This window comes from Salvelinus alpinus, chromosome 3 (assembly GCF_045679555.1).
Source record: "Salvelinus alpinus chromosome 3, SLU_Salpinus.1, whole genome shotgun sequence".
Lineage (NCBI taxonomy): Eukaryota > Metazoa > Chordata > Actinopteri > Salmoniformes > Salmonidae > Salvelinus > Salvelinus alpinus.
The window spans coordinates 62,799,482-62,825,025 of NC_092088.1; the positions used below are offsets into that span (position 1 = coordinate 62,799,482).

The 25,544-nt window shown below is 43.7% G+C and overlaps 1 protein-coding gene across 1 annotated transcript in view; it reads left to right on the plus strand.

The window, feature by feature from the left end:
- LOC139571092 (zinc finger matrin-type protein 4) overlaps positions 1–25,544 on the plus strand; it is a 164,052-nt gene that overhangs the window by 90,467 nt on the left and 48,041 nt on the right. The window contains exon 5 of the mRNA XM_071393627.1: positions 1,373–1,648. Coding sequence (XP_071249728.1) covers positions 1,373–1,648 — 276 coding nt within the window. The remainder of the gene's footprint in view (positions 1–1,372; positions 1,649–25,544) is intronic.

Here is a 25,544-nt window from a genome sequence, read left to right on the forward strand (position 1 = left end):
AGTTCTTCCACACCGATCTCGACAAACCATTTCTGTATAGACCTCGCTTTTTGTGCACGGGGGCATTGTTATGCTGAAACAGGAAAGGGCCTTCACCAAACTGTTGGCACAAAGTTGGAAGCACAGAATCGTCTAGAATGTCATTGTATGCTGTAGTGTTAAGATTTCCCTTCACTGGAACTAAGAGGTCTAGCCCGAACAATGAAAAACAGCCCCAGACGATTATTCCTCATCCACCAAACTTTACAGTTGGCACTATGCATTGGGGCAGGTAGTGTTCTCCTGGCTTCCACCAAACCCAGATTTGTCCGTCGGCAGCTAGAACGCGTTCCCACTGGTCTTGAGTCCAATGGCGGTGAGGTTTACACCACTTCAGCCGATGCTTGGCATTGCGCATGGTGATCTTAGGGTTGTGTGTGGCTGCTCGGCCATGGAAACTCATTTCATGAAGTTTCCAACGAACAGTTATTGTGATGACCGAGGCAATTTGGAACTCAGTAGTGAGTGTTGCAACCGAGGATAGGCGGTTTTACGCGCTAAGCGCTTCAGCACTCGGCGATCCTATTCTGTGAGCTACCTCTGAGCCGTTGTTTCTCCTAGACATTTCCACTTCACAATAACAGCACGTACAGTTGACCGGGGCAGCTCTAGCAGGGCAGAAATTTGACCAACTGACTTGTTGGAAAGATGGCATCCTATGACAGTGCCACATTGAAAGTCACTGAGCTCTTAAGTAAAGACATTCTACTGCCAATGTTTGTCTATGGAGATTGCTCGCACACACAGAGACATTAGCATATGACACACATACACAAAACATATGACACACACACAAAACACACTGACAAGCACACACGCGATTCACACATATACCAGTGAAACACACACAACCACACACACACACGTTGCCTCGACAGTCTGAGAGTAAGATGGTCTCGGGACTGCAGTTGGCCTTTCTCTGACCCTCATCTGGCCTTCATAGAATAGGCCGGGAGCAATATATCGCTCTGTGCTCACAGCAGTCCCCTGTGAGGTGGTCTTGCCAGGTACCTTATTGACTGTGTTTGTGTGTGCATGCGTGTGCACATGCTTTAGTGTGACTCTCAGCACCGCTCTAATGTTTTGATGTACATGTAATTTCCGATTGACTCATGACAACAATTAGAATTGATTGATGTTGGTAGTCTATTATTTATTTGAGATGATTTTAATGTGCTCTTCCTCTCCCCCTCTCTTCCCTCCTCCTTTTCCTACTTCCCTTCTATTTATATTGTTGTCTCTTCTCCTTCCTGCCTTCATTATCCTATCTCCCACCCTCCCCCTTTTTCCCTGCTCCCTTCTATCTCCTCTCCCTTTTCCCTCACTTCCCCAGACTCATCCCCTTCTACCCCCCAGCCCAGTGACGCCACCCCTCCCCATGCCCCACCTGCTCTACCATGGCCCTCCTCTCTAGCACCCCCGGTGGCGGTGGTGGGTAGTGGTGGTGGGAGTGGTGAGACAGGGAAGTACTGCTGTCTGTGTGGAGCCTGGTTCAACAATCCTCTGATGGCCCAGCAACACTACGAGGGGAAAAAACATCGCAGGAATGCAGCCAGAGTGCGACTACTGGAGCAGCTAGCTGGCAGTCTGGATGCTACTGAAACTACAGGTGAGGAGACAAAGGTTAGAGGTCAGGGGTTAGAGGTTAAGGGTTAAAGTTAGGCTTAGTAGCACTGCGAGGGAAAGAAACACTACAGGAACACAGCATGGTATAACTGGAGAAACTGGCAAGACATTTGGACGGTGGTGGTAGGATCCATATGTATAATTTTAGATTATATTACTTCATAATAATAAACTTTTTTTTTTTTTTTTTAAGCTTTGTAAATAATTCATAGAGATTTGACTTTTGCATCACACTAAAATGAACTAGAATACATAAGATAGCAGATCAATAGATAGATTAATCACAGAGCAAACTAGTGCTGTTCATTCTTCATTTCATATGACACACACATTACATAACTTGACATTATTTATTCTGTTGGCAGCCTGGCCTGTTATGAGCTGTTTCCATAGTAAACTGTTTGAGTGCACGCACGCGCGCGCACGCACGCTCGCTCGCGCACGCACGCACGCACGCACGCACGCACGCACGCACGCACGCACACACACACACACACACACACACACACACACACACACACACACACACAGTCCCTCAGCTCAGAGAAGTCAGCTCAGACAGATCCAGCTCAGAGAAGTCAGCTCAGACAGATCCAGCTCAGACAGATCCAGCTCAGAGAAGTCAGCTCAGACAGATCCAGCTCAGAGAAGTCAGCTCAGACAGATCCAGCTCAGAGGCCCAGTTCCTGCGCTCCATCAGTATCAGATGAACATTTAGAATGGAAAATGAATGTGTTCATGCAACAAATGTTAGTGCATTGAATCATGTCGAACAGAATCTATCCGTTCCACTAATCAAACCGTATCGCACTGAATCGTTTCAAACTAAAAGTATCGTTCTTGTATTGTATTGGAGCCCATGTATCTAGATGCGTATGGAATCATACTTGAAAGGTGAGATGCAGAATGCTGTGGTAGCCATGCTGGTTAAGTGAGCCTTGAATTATAAATAAATCACTGACAGTGTCACCAGCAAAGCACCCCGACACCATAACAACTCCTCCTTCATGGTGGGAACTACACATCTCAAATTTGGACACCTCAGACCAAAAGGACAGATTTTCACTGGTCCATCATGTTTCTTGGCCCAAGCAAGTCTCTTCTTCTTCTTGGTGTCCTTTAAGAGTGCTTTCTTTGTAGCAATTCGACCATGAAGGCCTGATTCACACAGTCTCATCTGAACAGTTGATGTTGAAATGTGTCTGTTACTTACCCACTGCAGTATTTTTGATTTTATTTTATTTAACCTTTTTTTTAACTAGGCAAGTCAGTTAAGAACAAATTCTTATTTACAATGACGGCCTACCAAAAGGACTCCTGCGGGGACAGGGGCTGGGATTACAAATAAAAAATAAAATAAAAATATAGTACAAAACACACAACACGACAAGAGACACCACAACACTACATAAAGAGAGACCTAAGACAACAACATAGCATGGTAGCAACACAACATGACAACACGGTAGCAACACAACATGGCAACAGAACAACATGGTAGTAGCACAAAACATGGTACAAACGTTATTGGGCACAGACAACAGCACAAAGTGCAAGAAGGTAGAGACAACAATACATCACCTGAAGCAGCCACAACTGTCAGTAAGTGTCCATCATTGAGTCTTTGAATGAAGAGATAAAACTGTCTAGTCTGAGTGTTTTTGCAGCTAGATCCAGTCGTTAGCTGCAGCGAACTGAAAAGAGGAGCGACCCAGGGATGTGTGTGCTTTGGGGACCTTTAACAGAATGTGACTGTCAGAACGGGTGTTTTATGTGGAGGATGAGGGCTGCAGTATGTATCTCAGATAGGGGGGAGTGAGTCCTAAGAGGGTTTTATAAATATACAACAACCAGTGGGTCTTGCGACGGGTATACAGAGATGACCAGTTTACAGAAGAGTATAGAGTGCAGTGATGTGTCCTATAAGGAACATTGGTAACAAATCTGATGGCTGAATGGTAAAGAACATCCAGCTGCTCGGGAGCACCCTTACCTGCCGATCTATAAATTACGTCTCCGTAATCTAGCATGGGTAGGATGGTGATCTGAATCAGGGTTAGTTTGGCAACTGAGGTGAAAGAGGAACGATTACGATAGAGGAAACCAAATCTAGATGTAACCTTAGCCTGCAGCTTTGATATGTGCTGAGAGAAGAACAGTGCCATACTTTCAAGTACTTGTATGAGGTGACTACCTCAAGCTCTAAACCCTCAGAGGTAGTAATCACACCTGTGGGGAGAGAGGCATTCTCCTTAACAAGCCACACTACCTATTTTTGGAGATATTCAGAACAAGGTTAAGGGCAGTGAAAGCTTGTTGGACACTAAGAAAACTTTGTTGTAGAGTGTTTAACACAAAATCCGGGGAGGGGCCAGCTGAGTATAAGACTGTACCATCTGCATATAAATGCATGAGAGAGCTTCCAACTGCCTGAGCTATGTTGTTGTCGTTACTCATTGTGTATTTATTATCACTTTTTTATTACTTTCATATTATTTCTCTATTTTCTTTCTGTTACCATTGTTGGGAAGGGCCTTTCACTGTTAGTCTACACTTGTTGTTTACGAAGCATGACGAGTAAAAATGTATTTGATTTTTCGACACTTACTTTGTCCATATAAACTATTGCACTGTTCACACACACACACACACACACACACACACACCTACACACACACACACACACACACACACACACACACACACACACACACACACACACACACACACACACACACACACACACACACACACACACACACACACACACACACACACACAAACACACACACACACACACACAAACACACACACACACAAATTCAAACTGACTCATTCATACACACACACTCACATAAAATCATCATATACAGTGCAATTGGAAAGTATTCAGACCCCTTGACTGTTGATACATTTTGTTATTTTACAGCCTTATTCTAAAATGGATAAAATAGTTTTTTCCCTCATCAATCTACACATTATAATGTCAAAGCAAAAACAGGTTTTTAGAAAGATTATAGCCTCGAGTTTTCTTGGGTATGAAGCCACAAGCTTGGCACACATGTATTTGGGGAATTTCTCCCATTCTTCTTTGCAGATCCTCTCAAGCTCTGTCAGGTTGGATGGGGAGCGTCGCTGCACAGCTATTTTCAGGTCTCTCCAGAGATGTTCAATCGGGTTCAAGTCCGGGCTCTGGTGCCAGGTTTCCTCCAGACATGACGCTTGGCATTCAGGCCAAAAAGCTTTATAAAGAATTCATACAGATTTGACTTTTGCATCACACTAAAATGAACTAGAATACATAAGATAGCAGATCAATAGATAGATTAATCACAGAGCAAACAAGTGCTGTTCATTCTGCATTTCATATGACACACACATTACATAACTTGACATTATTTATTCTGTTGGCAGCCTGGCCTGTTATGAGCTGTTTCCATAGTAAACTGTTTGAGTGCACTCACTCACTCACTCACACTCACTCACTCACTCACACGCACTCACTCACTCACTCACTCACTCACTCACTCACTCACTCACTCACTCACTCACTCACTCACTCACTCACTCACTCACTCACTCACTCACTCACTCACTCACTCACTCACTCACTCACTCACTCACTCACTCACTCACACACACACACACACACACACACACACACACACACACACACACACACACACACACACACACACACACACACACACACACACACACTTCCCTAATGATCTACTTGTGAGTAGGAGAACCCTGTGTGCACCTGATGCCACTCAATAAAGACTAATATGATAATAATCATCAGTTATGAGTGAGTGGGTGCTACAATATGGCCCAGTTTACACTTATCTAACGCACTGTATTATATCATAGTGATGTAGCGATTGAGGCAGGATCAGCAAGAGTGGGACTTGAACCAGAGACCCTCTAGTTAACGGAACAAAGTGCCTGAACAAGACTGTGTTAGCCTGCTGAGGTTAGACCTATAGGCATTATAAATGGGGAGTAGGAGATATTGAACATTTGAAATAGAGAGAAGACGGATGAGCAAAAGGTATACAGTGAGACAGTGAGAGAGGGAATTTAGGCCCACCTTAGGATCTGAATGTTCTTATTTTTCCATTCCCTTTCCTCAACTTCTATCCCGTTCTCAGTCCCCCTCTTCTTCTTTTTGAAACATATTCTTTACTCTACCTCCCTCCCATCGCTCTCTTTCACTGTCCTCTGTGTGTGTGCATGTGTATATGCGTGTGGGTGGGTGTGTGTGTGTGGGTGCATGTATCCTTAAGGACTACTACCAGGGTACTAATGTTGTCATGCCTCATTCATCATCTTCATTAGCTTCCCATGCATTGCAGCTGACACACACACACACACACTGTGATCTGATTTGATCGCTCCACCTACACACTGTGCAATATGACCGTAAGTGATCTACTATACTAGTGTAGGTGGGAGTTAAACAGCATGTTTCTCTTAATCACTACATCAATTATTAAATATATTTTATATTATATAGAATTACAAATGACTGTGCCCTGTGCAGACAAGTCAAACCACCTAAAAAGGAAACACACCCCCTTTTCCACATTTTGTTTTGTCACTGGCCTACACACAATACCCCATAAAGTGGAAATATATTTTTAACATGTTTTGTGTTCAACCCCTTTGTTATGGCAGGCCTAAATATGTTCAGGAGTAAACATTTGCTTATAGACCCCCTAAAGTCTATTGACACCAGTGAGTCAATCTAAGTAACATAATTTAAAAAATCCCCATCAACATCCGTCAGTTTTAGCTAGATATCTTTTTTTTTGCATGGGCTGCGTCTCAATCCACCGCGTCCGCCTATGGGCCCCTTCCGCATCTTCGGTGGAAAGTGGCAGAGCTACAGCACTGTTTGTCAGACCATTTTCCCTCTTCGCAATGCAGAAAGACTGCATTTAATCAGTGGACACCACTCGTTTTTATTACCACACACCTGTCATAATTGTTTTCTTTACTAAAGTAGAGGTTTATTATTATTATTAGTAGTATTGCTAAAGGTACTGCATATGTGTAACAGATAGCACTTGTAGCAAGAGATAGCACTTGTATAGCCTAAGAAAGTACCAGAAATGTGCAGAAAGTAGATTTGAATGGATTTTATTGAAGGGAAACAATAACAGTCTTGAACTTTTTTGGCAACATAGTGATATATTATTATACACTGTACAATAAGGTATTCAACTACAAAATACTAGTCTTCTCCTGTTTTTTGAACCATTGCCCCCACCCACAAGGTGTATAAACAACAACAATAAATAAGAATAAAATAAGATAACAGATACAAAACAAAAACTTGACGAACATAAATCAATCAACTCTAATTAGCACATGTAGGACAGTATGCAAGTGTGTGTGCATGGACTTTGTAGATTTATTTCTCACATGTGCAGCACATTGTAGTCCTTCGTTCAGGGGCAGAATTGGCATATCCTCCTCTTGCCTGCCCCAACTGCAGCCTCAGGTTGGTCAGGACAAGATTCAGCCCCCTGAACAGCTTTCACAAGCGCTGCAGAGGCTGCTGTGCGGGGGAGGTGCTTCCTTCTTTGAATGTTTGGGGTTACAAGTGCCTATCCCAGCTGCTCCAGGAACACCCTCCTCTTGTTCTGCTTTTCAGGCATCCAGGTAGGGTTGATCTTGTTCCCGGAGATCCTGGAAGGATATTGACCTCATCCCGTCAGTAGAGGATGCCTGGTTGTTCTTTAAAAGTGCTTTCCTCACCATCTTAAATAAGCATGTCCCTTTAAAAAAATGTAGAACTAAGAACAGATACAGCCCTTGGTTCACTCCAGACTTGACTGCCCTTGACCAGCACAAAAACACCCTGTGGCGTACTGCACTAGCTTCGAATAGTCCCCGCGATATGCAACTTTTCAGGGAAGTCAGGAATCAATACACACAGTCAGTTAGGAAAGCAAAGGCTAGCTTTTTCAAACAGAAATTTGCATCCTGCAGCACTAATTCCAAAATGTTTTGGGACACTGTAAAGTCCATGGAGAATAAGAGTACCTTCTCCCAGCTGCCCACTACACTGAGACTAAGAAACACTGTCACCGCTGAAAAATCCACGATAATTGAGAATTTCAATAAGCATTTCTCTACGGCTGGCCATGCTTTCCACCTGGCTACCCCAACCCCGGCCAACAGCTCTGCACCCCCCACAGAAACTGGCCCGCCATGCCCCTCCGCTTCTCCTTCACCCAAGTCCAGACAGCTGATGTTCTGAAAGAGCTGCAAAATCTGGATCCCCACAAATCAGCTGGGCTAGAAAATCTGGACAGTCTCTTCCTAAATTTATCCGCCGCCATTGTTGCAACCCCTATTACTAATCTGTTCAACCTCTCTTTCGTATCATCTGAGATTCCTAAAGATTGGAAAGCCGCGGGAGACACTCTAGATCTAAACTGTTACAGACCTGTATCCATCCTGCCCTGCCTTTCTAAAGTCTTCGAAAGTCAAGTGAACAAACAGATCACCGACCATTTCGTATTTCACCGTACCTTCTCCGCTATGCAATCTGGTTTCCGAGCTGGTCACGGGTGCACCTCAGCCACGCTCAAGGTCTTAAATTATATCATAACCGCCATTAATAAAAGACAGTACTGTGCAGCCATCTTCATCGACCTGGCCAAGGCTTTTGACTCTGCCAATCACCGTATTCTTATCGGCAGACTCAACAGCCTTGGTTTCTCTAATGACTGCCTCGCCTGGTTCACTAACTACTTCTCAGATAGAGTTCAGTGTGTCAAATCGGAGAGCCTGTTGTCCGGACCTCTGGCAGTCTCTATGGGGGTGCCACAGGGTTCAATTCTCGGGCCGACTCTTTTCTCTGTATATATCAAGGATGTCGCTCTTGCTGCGGGTGATTCTTTGATCCACCTCTATGCAGACGACACCATTCTGTATACATCTGGCCCTTCTTTGGACACTGTGTTAACAAACCTCCAAATGAGCATCAACGCCATACAACACTCCTTCCGTGGCCTCCAACTGCTCTTAAATGCTAGAAAAACTAAATGCATGCCCTTCAACCGATCGCTACCCGCACCGCCCGCCCGACTAGCATCACTACTCTGGACGGTTGTGATTTAGAATATGTGGACAACTATAAATACCTAGACGTCTAGCTAGACTGTATACTCTCCTTCCAGACTCACATTAAGCATCTCCAATCCAAAGTTAAATCTACAATCGGCTTCCTAATTCACAACAAAGCCTCCTTCACTCATACTGCCAAACATGCCCTCGTAAAACTGACTATCGATGGCTGTGGTCTCTCTTTCAGCTTGCGGGATTTCTTCTTCATCTACTGATGATGCATCGTGCTCTGGGTTGTATTCTTCCCCATCTTCTTCTTCAGATACCTCATCCTCTTCTAAATCATTGTTCTCGTGTTCCTCTTGGACTTCTGAAAAAATCAGATCTACGACCTGTTGGGCACTGAAACGTGCACTCATGGCTCAGCAAAGAGAGAACTGCGGGGACTATCATCTGCATCACCTTTATAGCCTCTGACTGCATTCCCCATTAGTAAACAATGCTTTCAAGAAATGTTTCTTTTGTCTGAAATTGTGTTTATTTTGTCTGTGAACTTCAGTCACGTGTGGGGTCGTGGAGGGGAGATGCTGCACATGCACAATACATTTTTAGTTTGAGTTCAATCAGTAGCACATAATCTCAATTTCTCATTGTGAGTGTGTGTCTTTGTGGTTTTTGTGGTGTGTAAATTATTTTATTACTGCCGGGTCAAAAATGACCCTAAGACAATCTTTGTACCCTGGTGGTGTACAGCTTTCATGGAAATATGAACAAAGGCAATGTTTCACTTTTTCTAATGTTGGGGTCACCCTAGGAAAAGTCATCAAATGTCAAGTTGAAAAAATATCATTTAGGGGTGTTTCTCTTCTGTTAAACATAGTTGCGGATCATTTTTTACCATTATGACAACACAAGGGTTAAAACAATTCCATACAGTGGGGAGAACAAGTATTTGATACACTGCCGATTTTGCAGGTTTTCCTACTTACAAAGCATGTAGAGGTCTGTCATTTTTATCATAGGTACACTTCAACTGTGAGAGACGGAATCTAAAACAAAAATCCAGAAAATCACATTGTATGATTTTTAAGTAATTAATTTGCATTTTATTGCATGACATAAGTATTTGATCACCTACCAACCAGTAAGAATTCCGGCTCTCACAGACCTGTTAGTTTTTATTTAAGAAGCCCTCCTGTTCTCCACTCATTACCTGTATTAACTGCACCTGTTTGAACTCGTTACCTGTATAAAAGACACCTGTCCACACACTCAATCAAACAGACTCCAACCTCTCCACAATGGCCAAGACCAGAGAGCTGTGTAAGGACATCAGGGATAAATTGTAGACCTGTACAAGGCTGGGATGGGCTACAGGACAATAGCCAAGCAGCTTGGTGAGAAGGCAACAACTGTTGGCACAATTATTAGAAAATGGAAGAAGTTCAAGATGACGGTCAATCACCCTCGGTCTGGGGCTCCATGCAAGATCTCACCTCGTGGGGCATCAATGATCATGAGGAATGTGAGGGATCAGCCCAGAACTACACGGCAGGACCTGGTCAATGACCTGAAGAGAGCTGGGACCACAGTCTCAAAGAAAACCATTAGTAACACACTACGCCGTCATGGATTAAAATCCTGCAGCGCACGCAAGGTCCCCCTGCTCAAGCCAGCGCATGTCCAGGCCCGTCTGAAGTTTGCCAATGACCATCTGGATGATCCAGAGGAGGAATGGGAGAAGGTCATGTGGTCTGATGAGACAAAAATAGAGCTTTTTGCTCTAAACTCCACTCGCCGTGTTTGGAGGAATAGAAGGATGAGTACAACCCCAAGAACACCATCCCAACCGTGAAGCATGGAGGTGGAAACATCATTCTTTGGGGATGCTTTTCTGCAAAGGGGACAGGACGACTGCACCGTATTGAAGGGAGGATGGATGGGGCCATGTATCGCGAGATCTTGACCAACAACCTCCTTCCCTCAGTAAGAGCATTGAAGATGGGTCGTGGCTGGGTCTTCCAGCATGACAACGACACGAAGCACACAGCCATGGCAACTAAGGAGTGGCTCCGTAAGAAGCATCTCAAGGTCCTGGAGTGGCCTAGCCAGTCTCCAGACCTGAACCCAATAGAAAATCTTTGGAGGGAGCTGAAACTCCGTATTGCCCAGCGACAGCCCCGAAACCTGAAGGATCTGGAGAAGATCTGTAGGGAGGAGTGGGCCAAAATCCCTGCTGCAGTGTGTGCAAACCTAGTCAAGAACTACAGGAAACGTATGATCTCTGTAATTGCAAACAAAGGTTTCTGTACCAAATATTAAGTTCTGCTTTTCTGATGTATCAAATACTTATGTCATGCAATAAAATGCAAATTAATTACTTAAAAATCATACAATGTGATTTTCTGGATTTTTGTTTTAGATTCCGTCTCTCATAGTTGAAGTGTACCTATGATAAAAATTACAGACCTCTACATGCTTTGTAAGTAGGAAAACCTGCAAAATCGGCAGTGTATCAAATACTTGTTCTCCCCACTGTATGTCAGCTTAGAACCAAAAAATATTATGTTTGGGGCAAATCCAATACAACACATTACTAAGTACCACTCTCCATATTTTCAAGCATAGTGGTGACTGCTTCATGTTATGGGTACGCTTGTAATTAGGGATGCACGATATATCGGTGAACATATTGGAATCGGCCGTTATTGGCTACAAATGCCAACATCTGTATCGGCCCGATGTCTAGTTTAACGTCGATGTGCAAAACCGATGTCAAAGCTGACCTATATAACGTAGGTACATGACGTAATGACGCCACGTAAAATTTTGCGCTACAAGTGCAACACAGCATTCCTAACCTAGCCCACAATGTCTGCTGTGTGGATCAAGCAGTCAACAAGTCGAGCAGTCATTTGAAAGAGTAAGAACATTTCAGCGATACAACTCAAAGGCGAAATCCATTAACGCCAAGATAATGGAATTTGTTGTCCTTGACAATCAATCGTTCTCTGTCGTGGGTGATGTTGGCTTTCGCCGACTGGTCGAGCAACGGTACACATGTTGCCCTACCGGAGTTACATTGGACGAGTCCAATAACACTATATGACGCGTTAAATAAGCTTTTAAGTTGACACATTAAATAGCACAGTTCTATTAAAGAATGTTGTGTGTTCTGAATTTGCACATGCAAGCCAAACGGCACCATTGCTATCAGTAGCACTGTCAAAGCTGTACAAAATACTATTCAAACAAGCAAACACCGGCCACGAATGATGTGTTTACAATACTGCGTTGGTAACAAAGCATTATTTGTTTGATCGCAACTTCTGGGGTAGCTAGCTTTAGCTTGGTACCTAGCTAGCAACAATACAACCAGCCTGAAAACAATGACAAGTAGAAACTGCCCAGCTAGCACAGTGGATCTGGGCCAATTCCGGCTGAGAGTCGGGGCACTCGGCTGAGAGTCAGACTTGGCCGACATCATGTGGCCCGAGTCTGGGCCGCCTTCGGCAGTATTACTTATGGCTAGGATGCGGGGATTGAGCTCGGGCCGATTCCGATGTGAGTTATCTAGCCCAAGTCTATTACTTGGGGCTCGGGTCAATTTCGTGTGGGAGTTATCTGGCCCAAATGTATTACTTGGGGCTCAGGCCGATTGGGGCTACTCTCTGGCAGATGATTACACGGGCTGCTTTATACAATTAACATTTCATTATTTATTTATTTTTCCATATTTTCCTCATTGTTCTGTGATCAAAAATACAATTACCATTTAAATCTGTAGTATTTTAGTATTTTGATACTTTGTGCAAGGCAATTGATAAGCATTAAAACTTTGTGGATGGAACTTCCCGAGTGGCGCAGCGGTCTAAGATACTGCATCACAGTGCAAACTGCGTTTCTAAAGATGCTGGTTCGAGACCCGTGAGTCGATGCACAGTTGGCCCAGCGTTGTCCGAGTTAGGGGAGAGTTTTGCCGGCCGGGATGTCCTTGTCCCATCGCGCTGTAGCGACTCCTGTGGAGGGCTAGGCGCATGCACGCTGACACTGTCACCAGATGTATGGTGTTTCCTCCGACACAATTTTTTTTTTTGTGGATGGGTAGAATTTGTATGTATAAAATGTATAATAGTAATATTTAAAATTACTAAATTGGATAATTTTGTATAGATTTATTTAAATTTGCATCGGGCTGCTTCTGGTGAGATTCTGGTAAGATGTCGACAAAGTCGGCTGAATTCTGGTAGACGGAAACCAGAACCTTATGTATATGGGCCGATTCTGGGCAGTCATTCATTTTGATTCAGGGCCGAGTCCGAGACCCGATTCCGGACCGATTCAATCAGTTCTGGCACCATTGAAGAGGGCCGCTTCTGGGCCGATTCCTCATTGCTAGCTGAGTGCAGTCATTATTCTTAGCAATGATTCGGGAATCCTTGTGAGTAAGTATTAGCTAGGTAGCCACTGTTTGTTCGCCTATTCAAATTGAACGTCAGTTCATGAAAATAAATAGCTAGCCATCTACTTAACCCTGTTGCTCAAAGCTAACGTTATAAGCAGCCAGCTAGCTTCATCTGGCTAGTGAGGCTCGACCGGCCCGGGTTATGTGTTGTGAAGCTAGCCACAATAAGGATTAGGCACAATAGTGCAATTTGCGGTTTGCCTTCAAAATAAAAGTCAAATCAGTAGCGAAATGCTTGTGCTTCTAGTTCCGACCATGCAGTAATATCTAACAAGTAATATAACCTAACAATTTCATAACAACTACCTTATACACACAAGTGTAAAGGAATGAATACGAATATGTACATAAAAATATATAAATAAGTGATGGCCGAACGGCATAGGCAAGATGCAGTAGATGGTATAGAGTACAGTATATACATATGAGATGAGTAATGTAGGGTATGAAAACATTATATGAAGTGGCATTGTTTAAAGTGGCTAGTGATACATTACATCAAGATGGCAAGATGCAGTAGATGGTATAGCGTACAGTATATACATATGAGATGAGTAATGTAGGGTAAGTAAACATTATATAATATAAAGTGGCTAGTGATAAATTGATTACAACAATTTTTCCATTAAGCATCTCTCTGGTAAGAAGAAGGGCGTATGCCTTATGATTAACGAGACATGGTGTGATCATAACAACATACAGGTACCTCTTTGAACGTGATGCAGAAGGTTACAATTGTTGGAATCATCCCATATTTAGACTAGATAATGTTAAACAAGGTTGGAATGTGAAGCAATGAAATGGGGTCTACTCGGTGACACCCACTGAACACAACTGTGAAGAGTTTACGCAAATATTAACGTTGTAGCTCTTCTCGTGGGACTGTGAAATCACCTCCCCAGTCAGCCTATTGTGTGTATTGACATTCATATTGCACTGTACAGCTTTTCCTAAGGATTGGGGATCAGTGAAATTGGGTATCAGTCTACTCAATCCCCAAGATATCTTTTCCCAACATCCTCCTCAGAGTTATCAGACTCCAAAACATCCACACAGTATTGTTTTTCCCTCGGGAATAGTGTTCAATACACATAGACAATAAATGTGGCTCAATTCACAGTTGTTTCAGAGTCCCGCAATAAGAGCTACGACGGCAATGTTTTCTGGGTGTCACTGAGTAGACTCATACCTATAGATTGTGGATCAATGACATGGGGTAAGGCTGTACAGTGAAACAGATTTTTGTCAAATTAACAAATGATTGTGTTTTGTTGATTTTATATAACAACATTTCAACCTCGTTTAGCATGATCTATTCAATTATGGCATAATTCTACTATTTGTATTCATTTGCATCATGTCAATGACATACTTTTATTTTGAAGGCTAACCGCAAAGTCCACTATTGTGACTAATCCTTATTGTGGCTAGCTTCACATAGATGGGTCCGACCACCATTAATAAAATAAGAACTGTCTCATAAATTAGGGTTATTTTAAATGATGACACCTAGCTATATAGTTAGCTAGCTAACTATAGCTACTAAAACAGATTATGTCGTTTTGCTATGTTTTTGGGGAAAAACATTGTTTGCATCCATGCTTTTTTTTTCCAGCTAGCTTTTTTTAAAGACCAGCACTGTAGGTGCGCTAGACAACTTTACCAGCATCACAGCATGCGTATCGATGAATCGTTGTGACATATGAAATACGAGTGATAGTGTAATCAATATGTAATAACTACATTAACTTATTGTCAATAGGGGGGCACTGTGAGTAAAACAGAACTCATTTTGCAGCAAACTTCCAGACAGGAAGTGAAAAATCTGAAAACGAGGCTCTGTTTCAGGGCCTGCCTATTCAATTGCCTAATATTTATCGATATGCATGCACTTCATACGCCTTCCACTAGATGTCAACAGGCAGTGGAAGGTGGAATGGGGTGCCTAGCTTGATCTGAGGTCGAACAAGAGCTCTTGGAATGACGTGTCCAGAATTTCCTTTCTCTACCTAGGCGCGGGAAGCACCTCCATATTGTCTTATGATAAGCGTTCGGTATACACGGCTAATATCTCCGGCTCTGTTTTTATTTGATACATATTAGAAAAACTTCATAAAGTAGGTTTTTTCAACCGAGTTTCATCAGTTTATTCAACGTTTATTGGGACTTTTGGAGTTTTCCGTTCTTTGCTTCGAGAGAAACGAGTTTTCCGTTCTTTGCGCCAAGAGAGGATGGGAACGTCATCAACATTGGCTAGCATTGTGGCACGAATTCGACAGGAGAAAAGGACATTCTAAAACCAAACAACGATTTATCCTCGACCTAGGACTCCTTGTACAAGATTCTGATGGAAGCTCAACAAAAGTAAGAACAATTTATGATGTTATTTCGTATTTCTGTGGAAAATGTTATTCCTATTCTCTGCCGTTTTGGCGGGCGCTGTCTTGCAATAACGCAAGCTGTTTGTTATGGTAAAGTTATTTTTAAAAATCTAACACGGCGGTTGCATTAAGAACCAGTGTATCTTTCATTTGCCGTACAACAAGTATTTTTATGTAAAGTTTATGATGAGTTCTTTGGTCAGATTAGGTGAGTGTCCAAAATAGCTCCGGACATTCTGGTGAATCGATGCTACATATTCACAATGTATAACCACGGTTTGCAGCTCTAAATATGCACATTTTCGAACAAAACATAAGTGTATTGTATAACCTGATGTTATAAGACTGTCATCTGATGAAGTTGGTCAAGGTTAGTGATTAATTTTATATCTTTTGCTGGTTTTTGCGAATGCTATCTATGCGGTGAATACATGCGGTTGTGTGTTTGGCTATTGTGGTAAGCTAATATAATTCTATATTGTGTTTTCGCTGTAAAACACTTCAAAAATCGGAAATATTGGCTGGATTCACAAGATGTTTATCTTTCATTTGCTGTACACCATGTATTTTTCATAAATGTTTTATGATGAGTATTTAGGTATTTCACGTTGCTCTCTGTAATTATTCTGGCTGTTTTGGTGATATTTTTGATGGTAGCTGCAATGTAAAACTATGATTTATACCTCAAATATGCACATTTTCGAACAAAACATACATTTATTGTATAACATGTTATAAGACTGTCATCTGATGAAGTTGTTTCTTGGTTAGTGACTAATTATATCTCTATTTGGTCGGTTTTGTGATAGCTAACTATGCGGTAGAAACATGGTGAAAATATGCGGTTGAGTCTTTGGCTATTGTGGTTAGCTAATAGAAATACATATTGTGTTTTCGCTGTAAAACATTTTAAAAATCGGAAATGATGGCTGGATTCACAAGATGTTTATCTTTGATTTGCTGTATTGGACTTGTGATTTCATGATATTTATATGCTATTATTTACTTGTGGCGCTATGCTAGGCTATGCTAGTCAGCTTTTACTGATGAGGATGCTCCCGGATCCGGCATGGGTGTTAAGTAAAGGTTAAAACAATTATGAACGTGTTAAATTATTATGTGATGTGCAGTCATATTCAGGTCCTGATTGGTCAACAAGCTTATTTTACACGTCAAATAGTGTTATTTGACACGCAAAGACCCAAATGGCGTTCCATAGTATGAGAAATCCTAGTTGAGAATGAAACGACTGAACAAATGAACAACGAAACAGCACAGCAAGTAAGTAAAATAAATACTGTAGGTTTTGATTATGTTTTACTGGAAATGGGTACATACGTAAATGCCAACAAAATAACCTTTTGGTCAGTGTGGTGTGTGTGTGTAATATTTATTAACTAGGCAAGAAAGTTAAGAACAAATTCTTATTTCCAGTGACGGCCTACCCCGGCCAAACCCGGACGACACTGGGCCAATTGTGCGCCGCCCTATAGGACTCCCAATCACGGCCGGATGTGATACAGCCTGGATTCCAACCAGGGACTGTAGTGACCACTGCGTCCATGTGTGTGTGTTAACTATTTAACTGTATTAGAATGCTTAAAATTCCGCAAAAAAATTTAATATCGTTATCGGTATTGGTTTTTTTTTTGTCAAGGAAAATATTGGGTACCGGTATCGGCCAAAAATGTTGTATCGGTGCATCTCTAGTTTGAATACTTTCTGAAGGCACTTTGTGATTCAACTAAGGGGAAATTAAGTTCAAACTTAGATGCACAGGCACACACCCGTATGCACACCACACACACACAAACACACACACACACACACACACTCCTCTTACATGCTCTCCTCTCCCACTCTACATATTATTTCTACATTACTTTATTTCTTTATGGTCTATGCAACAGGACACATTTTTTAATACAGCTTTTCTATTGTTTCGTAATTCATTCAATTTAATACTGGCATTTAATACTCACCTGGTTTAAGCCGTCAGTTTCGGTTTTAATAAATCATCATGAGCACGAACCACTGTGCATATTGGTCGGATCCTTCTCTCCTCGTCCGATGAGGAGGACGAAATAGACAATCGTTACACCAGAACAGACTATGGGATGCACACAGTACTACATAGAGCCATGACTACATGGAACTCTATTCCACATCAAGTAACTCATGCAAGCAGTAAAATTAGATTTAAAAACAGATAAAAAACACCTTATGGAACAGCGGGTACTGTGAAGCAACACAAACATTGGCACAGACACATGCATACACACACACACACACACATACGATAACATACGCACTATACATACACATGGATTTAGTACTGTAGATATGTGGTAGTTGTGGAGTAGGGGCCTGAGGGCACACAGTGTGTTGTGAAATCTGTGAATGTATTGTGGTGTTTTCAAATTGTATAAACTGCCTTAATTTTGCTCGACCCCAGGAAGAGTAGCTGCTTTAGCAGCAGCTAATGGGGATCTATTAGAAATACAAAACATCTGAATGTTTAAGTAAGGGTTAAGGCTTGGCAAAGGGATCGAACACACAACCTTCTGATCCAGAGTCATACATCCACCACCCCCATCCACAACACCCTAGCAAAACCCAAGCCTACTTCATGTTAATGGCGCTCAATAGCTGCCCCTAGTGACCAGTTTTGAAGGCATTTTCTGACTTCCTCAGGACATGGATAGACGTCCAATTTTGAAGTCACTCTTGAGCGATCTGCCTGAAAACCCAAGCATACATGCATACGTACACACACAATCTCATACATCTGCATGTACACATTGCTCTATCCTGAGTGATGCATCTGCAGATTCACCACTCCTGAGTTTAATTAGGTTAAATGATAACACAAACACAAACACACACACATTCACCAGCACACACACTCAGACACACATTCTCTGTGTGTAATTATTTACATTTACATTTAATTATCATGTGTTAGAACACGCTGTGGCCTCCCGGATGATGACATTATTCACTACGCACCACGGAGTCACAGTGTGTGTGTGTGTTTATTTACGAAGCAGCATTCGGTCAGCCCGGGCCCGTCGTGTCGGAAACATTAATCAAAAACGTTATATTCATGGATTATATTCATGCCTTAAACAAAGGCACCAAAAGCACAAACACATTTTCTGCTTTGCACTTTATTTGCAATTCTGCAACACACTGCACTTTGTTTGCACTTTGTCTGCAATTCTGCAACACACTTGCAAAACACTACACACTGTTTCTTACATTAGACACTTCGTTCAAGAATGAAATCTCTTGCAATCATTGGGAAAACACTTATTTTCAAAATGCAAAACATACCTGAAATTGGCAACACCCACAAACACACATGAAAACACTTACATACAGTAAATTAACACCAATTAGTCTGAGCCTTAGCACTACAGATAGACCTCAGGTACGCTCACCTCTTTTGTGAGAACTTTGCAAACATGGAGGCAGTGAGAGCGAGAGGAAGAGGAAGAGGAAGAGAGAGAGGAGCAGGAGGAGGACCAGGACAAGAACAAAGAAGGGGACCAGGCAATAGACTGAGACATATTTCTGATGACTTTAGGGTCACTTTGGTGGGACCATGTCATAAATCATGGCCTGACGATGAGGGAGGCTGGGCAGAGAGTCCAGCCCAACCTGAGTTGCTACACGGTAGCATCCATAATACGGACATTTAGACTGCAGAACAGGTATGTCTTCAACTTTCTACACAAGACTGTACCTATGCAATTGTTGCACATCATTCTGCATCACAGTACAATACCATTTAGTCCTACAATATTAGGTCCTCAGTGAACAAAAAAAATGGTATAGTGCTGTGAAGTACATGTAATACAGTTTTGATGTTATTGTGTACAGTATGACAGTACAGTACAGTGGCTTGCGAAATAATTCAACCCCCTTGGCATTTTTCCTATTTTATTGCCTTACAACCTGGAAATAAAATTGAGTTTTTGGGGGTTTGTATCATTTGATTTACACAACATGCTTACCACTTTGAAGATGCAAAATATTTTTTTTGTGTGAAACAAACAAGAAATAAGACAAAAAACTGAAAACTTGAGTATGCATAACTATTCACCCCCCCTCCACCTAAAGACAATACTTTGAAGAGTCACCTTTTGCAGCAATTACAGCTGCACGTATCTTGGGGAATGTCTCTATAAGCTTGGCACATCTAGCCACTGGGATTTTTGCCCATTCTTCAAGGCAAAACTGCTCCAGCTCCTTCAAGTTGGATGTACAGCTATCTTTAAGTCTTACCACAGATTCTCAATTGGATTGAGGTCTGGGCTTTGACTAGGCCATTCCAAGACATTTAAATGTTTCCATTTAAACTATTTGAGTGTTGATTTAGCATTATGCTTAGCGTGATTGTACTGCTGGAAGGTGAACCTCCGTCCCATTCTCAAATCTCTGGAAGACTGAAACAGGTTTCACCTCAAGAATTTCCCTGTATTTAGCGCCATCCATCATTCCTTCAATTCTGACCAGTTTTCCAGTCCCTGCCGATGAAAAACTGTTCTCGGGGTGATGAGAGGTGTTGGGTTTGCGCCAGACATAGCGTTTTCCTTGATGGCCAAAAAGCTACATTTTAGTCTCACCTGACCAGACTACCTTCTTCTGTATGTTTGGGGAGTCTCTCACATGCCTTTTGGCAAACACCAAACATGTTTGTTAATTTTTTCTTTAAGCAATGGCTTTTTTCTGGCCACTCTTCCGTAAAGCCCAGCTCTGTGGAGTATATGGCTTAAAGTGGTTCTATGGACAGATACTCCAATCTCTCCTGTTATCTCAGGGTTATCTTTGGTCCCTTTGTTGCCTCTCTGATTAAAGCCCTTCTTGCCTGGGCCGTGAGTTTTGGTGGGCGGCCCTCTCTTGGCAGGTTTGTTGTGGTGCCATATTCTTTAACATTTTTTATAATAGATTTAATGGTGCGCTGTGGGATGTTCAAAGTTTCAGATATTTTTTTATAACCCAACCCTGATCTTTACTTCTCCACAACTTTGTCCCTGACCTGTTTGGAGAACTTCTTGGTCTTCATGGTGCCACTTGCTTGGTGGTGCCACATGCTTAGTGGTGTTGCAGACTCTGGGGCCTTTCAGTACAGGTGTATATATACTGAGATCATGTGACAGGTCCTGTGACACTTAGATTGCACACAGGTGGACTTTGTTTAACTAATTGTGTGACTTCTGAAGGTAATTGGTTGCACCAGATCTTATTTAGGGGCTTCATAGCAAAGGGGTGAATACTAATGCATGCACCACTTTAAAAAAAAAAAAAAATTAGAATTTTTTGAAACAAGTTATTTTTTCCATTTCACTTCACCAATTTAAACTATTTTGTGTATGTCCATTACATGAAATCCAAATAAAAATATATTTAAATTACAGGTTGTAATGCAACAAAATAGGAAAAACGCCAAGGGGGATGAATACTTTTGCAAGGCACTGTATATAAAAAAGAACATAGGCAATGACATCATATTCTTGCATTTTCTACAGAACTGCCAGATGACCTGAGGGTGGAAGGCAACGTGAACAGAAACTGGCCATTGTCAATCTAGTGTTGGCAAACAACACCATCCGCCTACATCAATTACGAGAGCATATCATTGCAGATCACACAACATTCAATAATATCAACTGTGTCAGTATGTCGACACTCTGCCGCATCTTGCATCAATACCAACTTACGATGAAGCAGCTGTACAGGGTTCCATTTGAGAGGAACAGCGTTAGAGTCAAAGACCTTCGCTATGACTATGTGCAAGTAAGTGTCACTGTATTATACTGTAATACAATAGTGGCAATAGATTGTGTCCTATTGGCACTGCATAGATACATTCATATTGACCTGGCCAAGGCTTTCGACTCTGTCAATCACCACATCCTCATCGGCAGACTTGACAGCCTTGGTTTCTCAAATGATTGCCTCGCCTGGTTCACCAACTACTTCTCTGATAGAGTTCAGTGTGTCAAATCGGAGGGTCTGTTGTCCGGGCCTCTGGCAGTCTCTATGGGGGTGCCACAGGGTTCAATTCTTGGACCGACTCTCTTCTCTGTATACATCAATGATGTCGCTCTTGCTGCTGGTGAGTCTCTGATCCACCTCTACGCAGACGACACCATTCTGTATACTTCTGGCCCTTCTTTGGACACTGTGTTAACAACCCTCCAGGCGAGCTTCAATGCCATACAACTCTCCTTCCGTGGCCTCCAACTGCTCTTAAATGCAAGTAAAACTAAATGCATGCTCTTCAACCGATCGCTGCCTGCACCTGCCCGCCTGTCCAACATCACTACTCTGGACGGCTCTGACTTAGAATATGTGGACAACTACAAATACCTAGGTGTCTGGTTAGACTGTAAACTCTCCTTCCAGACTCACATCAAACATCTCCAAACCAAAGTTAAATCTAGAATTGGCTTCCTATTCCGCAACAAAGCATCCTTCACTCATGCTGCCAAACATACCCTTGTAAAACTGACCATCCTACCAATCCTAGAGTTCGGTGATGTCATTTACAAAATAGCCTCCAATACCCTACTCAATAAATTGGATGCAGTCTATCACAGTGCCATCCGTTTTGTCACCAAAGCCCCATATACTACCCACCACTGCGACCTGTACACTCTCGTTGGCTGGCCCTCGCTTCATACTCGTCGCCAAACCCACTGGCTCCAGGTCATCTACAAGACCCTGCTAGGTAAAGTCCCCCCTTATCTCAGCTCGCTGGTCACCATAGCAGCACCCACCTGTAGCACGCGCTCCAGCAGGTATATCTCTCTGGTCACCCCCAAAACCAATTCTTCCTTTGGCCGCCTCTCCTTCCAGGTCTCTGCTGCCAATGACTGGAACGAACTACAAAAATCTCTGAAACTGGAAACACTTATCTCCCTCACTAGCTTTAAGCAACAGCTGTCAGAGCAGCTCATAGATTACTGCACCTGTACATAGCCCATCTATAATTTAGCCCAAACAACTACCTCTTTCCCTACTGTATTTATTTATTTATTTATTTTGCTCCTTTGCACCCCATTATTTCTATCTCTACTTTGCACATTCTTCCACTGCAAATCAACCATTCCAGTGTTTTACTTGCTATATTGTATTTACTTCGCCACCATGGCATTTTTTTTGCATTCACCTCCCTTATCTCACCTCACTTGCTCACATTGTATATAGACTTATTTTTCTACTGTATTATTGACTGTATGTTTGTTTTACTCCATGTGTAACTCTGTGTTGTTGTATGTGTCGAACTGCTTTGTCACGCCCTGACCTTAGTTATCGTTGTTTTCTTTATTATTTTGGTTAGGTCAGGGTGTGACGAGGGTGGCATGTGTGTTTTATCTCTTGTCTAGGGGTTTTATATATCTATGGGGTTTTGGTATTGTATAGGGTTTATGTATGTCTAGGTGTGTGTAGTTAGTCTAGGCATATGTAGGTCTATGGTGGCCTAGATTGGTTCCCAATCAGAGGCAGCTGTTGATCGTTGTCTCTGATTGGGGATCCTATTTAGGTTGCCATTTTCCAGTTTAGTTTGTGGGTTATTGTCTTTGTGAAGTTGCATGTATGCACTCTTTGTTTATAGCAGTCACGTTCGTTTTGTTATTTTGTTAGTTTGTTTAGTGTTCTTCGTGTTTATTCATCATTCATTAAGAGTATGTATTCACATCACGCTGCGCTTTGGTCTCCTCACTACAACGATCGTGACAGAATAACCCACCAACCAAGGACCAAGCAGCGTGATAGGAGGGAACAGCGTGTTGTGGAAAAATGGACCTGGGACGAAATACTGGACGGAAAAGGATCATGGACATGGGAGGAAATATTGGATGGAGCAGGACCCTGGACACAGCCGGGGGAGTATCGCCGTCCTAAGGAGGAGTTAGTAGCAGCGAAAGCGGAACGGCGATACTACGAGGAAAAATACCGGAGAATAGAGGAATAGCGAAAATATGTATGTACACGGCTAGCACGGAAGCCCGAGAGGCAGCCCCAAGATTTTGTTTGGTGGGGGCACACGATGAGATTGGCTAAATCAGGTAGGAGACCTGAGCCAACTCCACGTGCTTACCGTGGGGCGCGTGTAACTGGTCAGGCACCGTATTATGCAGAATGGCGCATGGTGTCTCCAGTTCGCATTCTTAGCCCGGCGAGCTCTATTCCAGCTCCTCGCGTTTGCCGGGCTAGAATGGGCATCCAGCCAGAACATATTGAGCCAGCTCTATGTGCTGGATCTCCAATGAGTCTCCACGGTCCCGTGTATCCTGTTCCTCCTCTCCGCACTCGCACTGAGGTGCGTGTTCTCAGCCCGGTACCACCAGTTCCTGCACCACGCACCAGGCCTACAGTGCGCCTCCAGGGTCCAGTATGCCCTGTTCCTCCTCCCCGCACTCACCCTGAGGTGCGTGTACTCAGCCCGGTACCACCAGTTCCGGCACCACGCACCAGGCCTACAGTGCGCCTCCAGGGTCCAGTATGCCCTGTTCCTCCTCCCCGCACTCGCCCTGAGGTGCGTGTACTCAGCCCGGTACCACCAGTTCCGGCACCACGCACCAGGCCTACAGTGCGCCTCCAGGGTCCAGTATGCCCTGTTCCTCCTCCCCGCACTCGCCCTGAGGTGCGTGTTCCCAGCCCGGTACCACCAGTTCCGGCACCGCGCACCAGGCCTACAGTGAGCCTCCAGGGTCCAGTATGCCCTGTTCCTCCTCCCAGCACTCGCCCTGAGGTGCGTGTACTCAGCCTGGTACCACCAGTTCCGGCACCACACACCAGGCCTACAGTGCGCCTCCAGGGTCCAGTATGCCCTGTTCCTCCTCCCCGCACTCGCCCTGAGGTGTGTGTTCCCAGCCCGGTACCACCAGTTCCGGCACCGCGCACCAGGCCTACAGTGAGCCTCGGCAGGCCTGAGCCACCCTCCTGTCCAGCGCCGCCTGAGCCGCACGTCTGTCCTGAGCCGCCTGAGCCGCCCGTCTGTCCTGAGCCGCCCGTCTGTCCTGAGCCGCCTGAGCCGCCCGTCTGTCCTGAGCTGCCCGTCTGTCCTGAGCCGCCTGAGTCGCCCTTCAGTCATGAGCCGGCTGAGTCATTTTTCAGTCCAGAGGCGCCTGAGCCGCCCTTCAGTCCGGAGGCGCCTGAGCCGCCCTTCAGTCCGGAGGCGCCTGAGCCGCCCTTCTGTCCGGAGCCGCCCTTCTGTCCGGAGCCACCCCTCAGTCCGGAGCCGCCCCTCAGTCCGGAGCTGCCCCTCAGTCCGGAGCTGGCCCTCAGTCCGGAGCTGCCCCTCCGTCCAGTGGCGCCCTCTACGATGGTCTTCAGTCCGGGGCCCGCTGCGAGGGTCCCCGCTCCAGAGGCGCCACCAAAGTGGGCCAAGACTGAGGTGGAGCTGGGTCCACGTCCCGCACCCGAGCCACCGCCGTAAGAAGGCCCACCCGGACCCTCCCCTTTAGTGTCAGGTTTTGCGGCCGGAGTCCGCACCTTTGGGGGGGGGGTACTGTCACGCCCTGACCTTAGTTATCATTTCTTTCTTTATTATTTTGGTTAGGTCAGGGTGTGACGAGGGTGGCATGTGTGTTCTTTTGTCATGTCTAGGGGTTTTATATATCTATGGGGTTTTGGTATTGTATAGGGTTTATGTATGTCTAGGTGTGTGTAGTTAGTCTAGGCATATGTAGGTCTATGGTGACCTAGATTGGTTCCCAATCAGAGGCAGCTGTTGATTGTTGTCTCTGATTGGGGATCCTATTTAGGTTGCCATTTTCCAGTTTAGTTTGTGGGTTATTGTCTTTGTGAAGTTGCATGTATGCACTCTTTGTTTATAGCAGTCACGTTCGTTTTGTTATTTTGTTAGTTTGTTTAGTGTTCTTCGTGTTTATTCGTCATTCATTAAAAGTATGTATTCACATCACGCTGCGCTT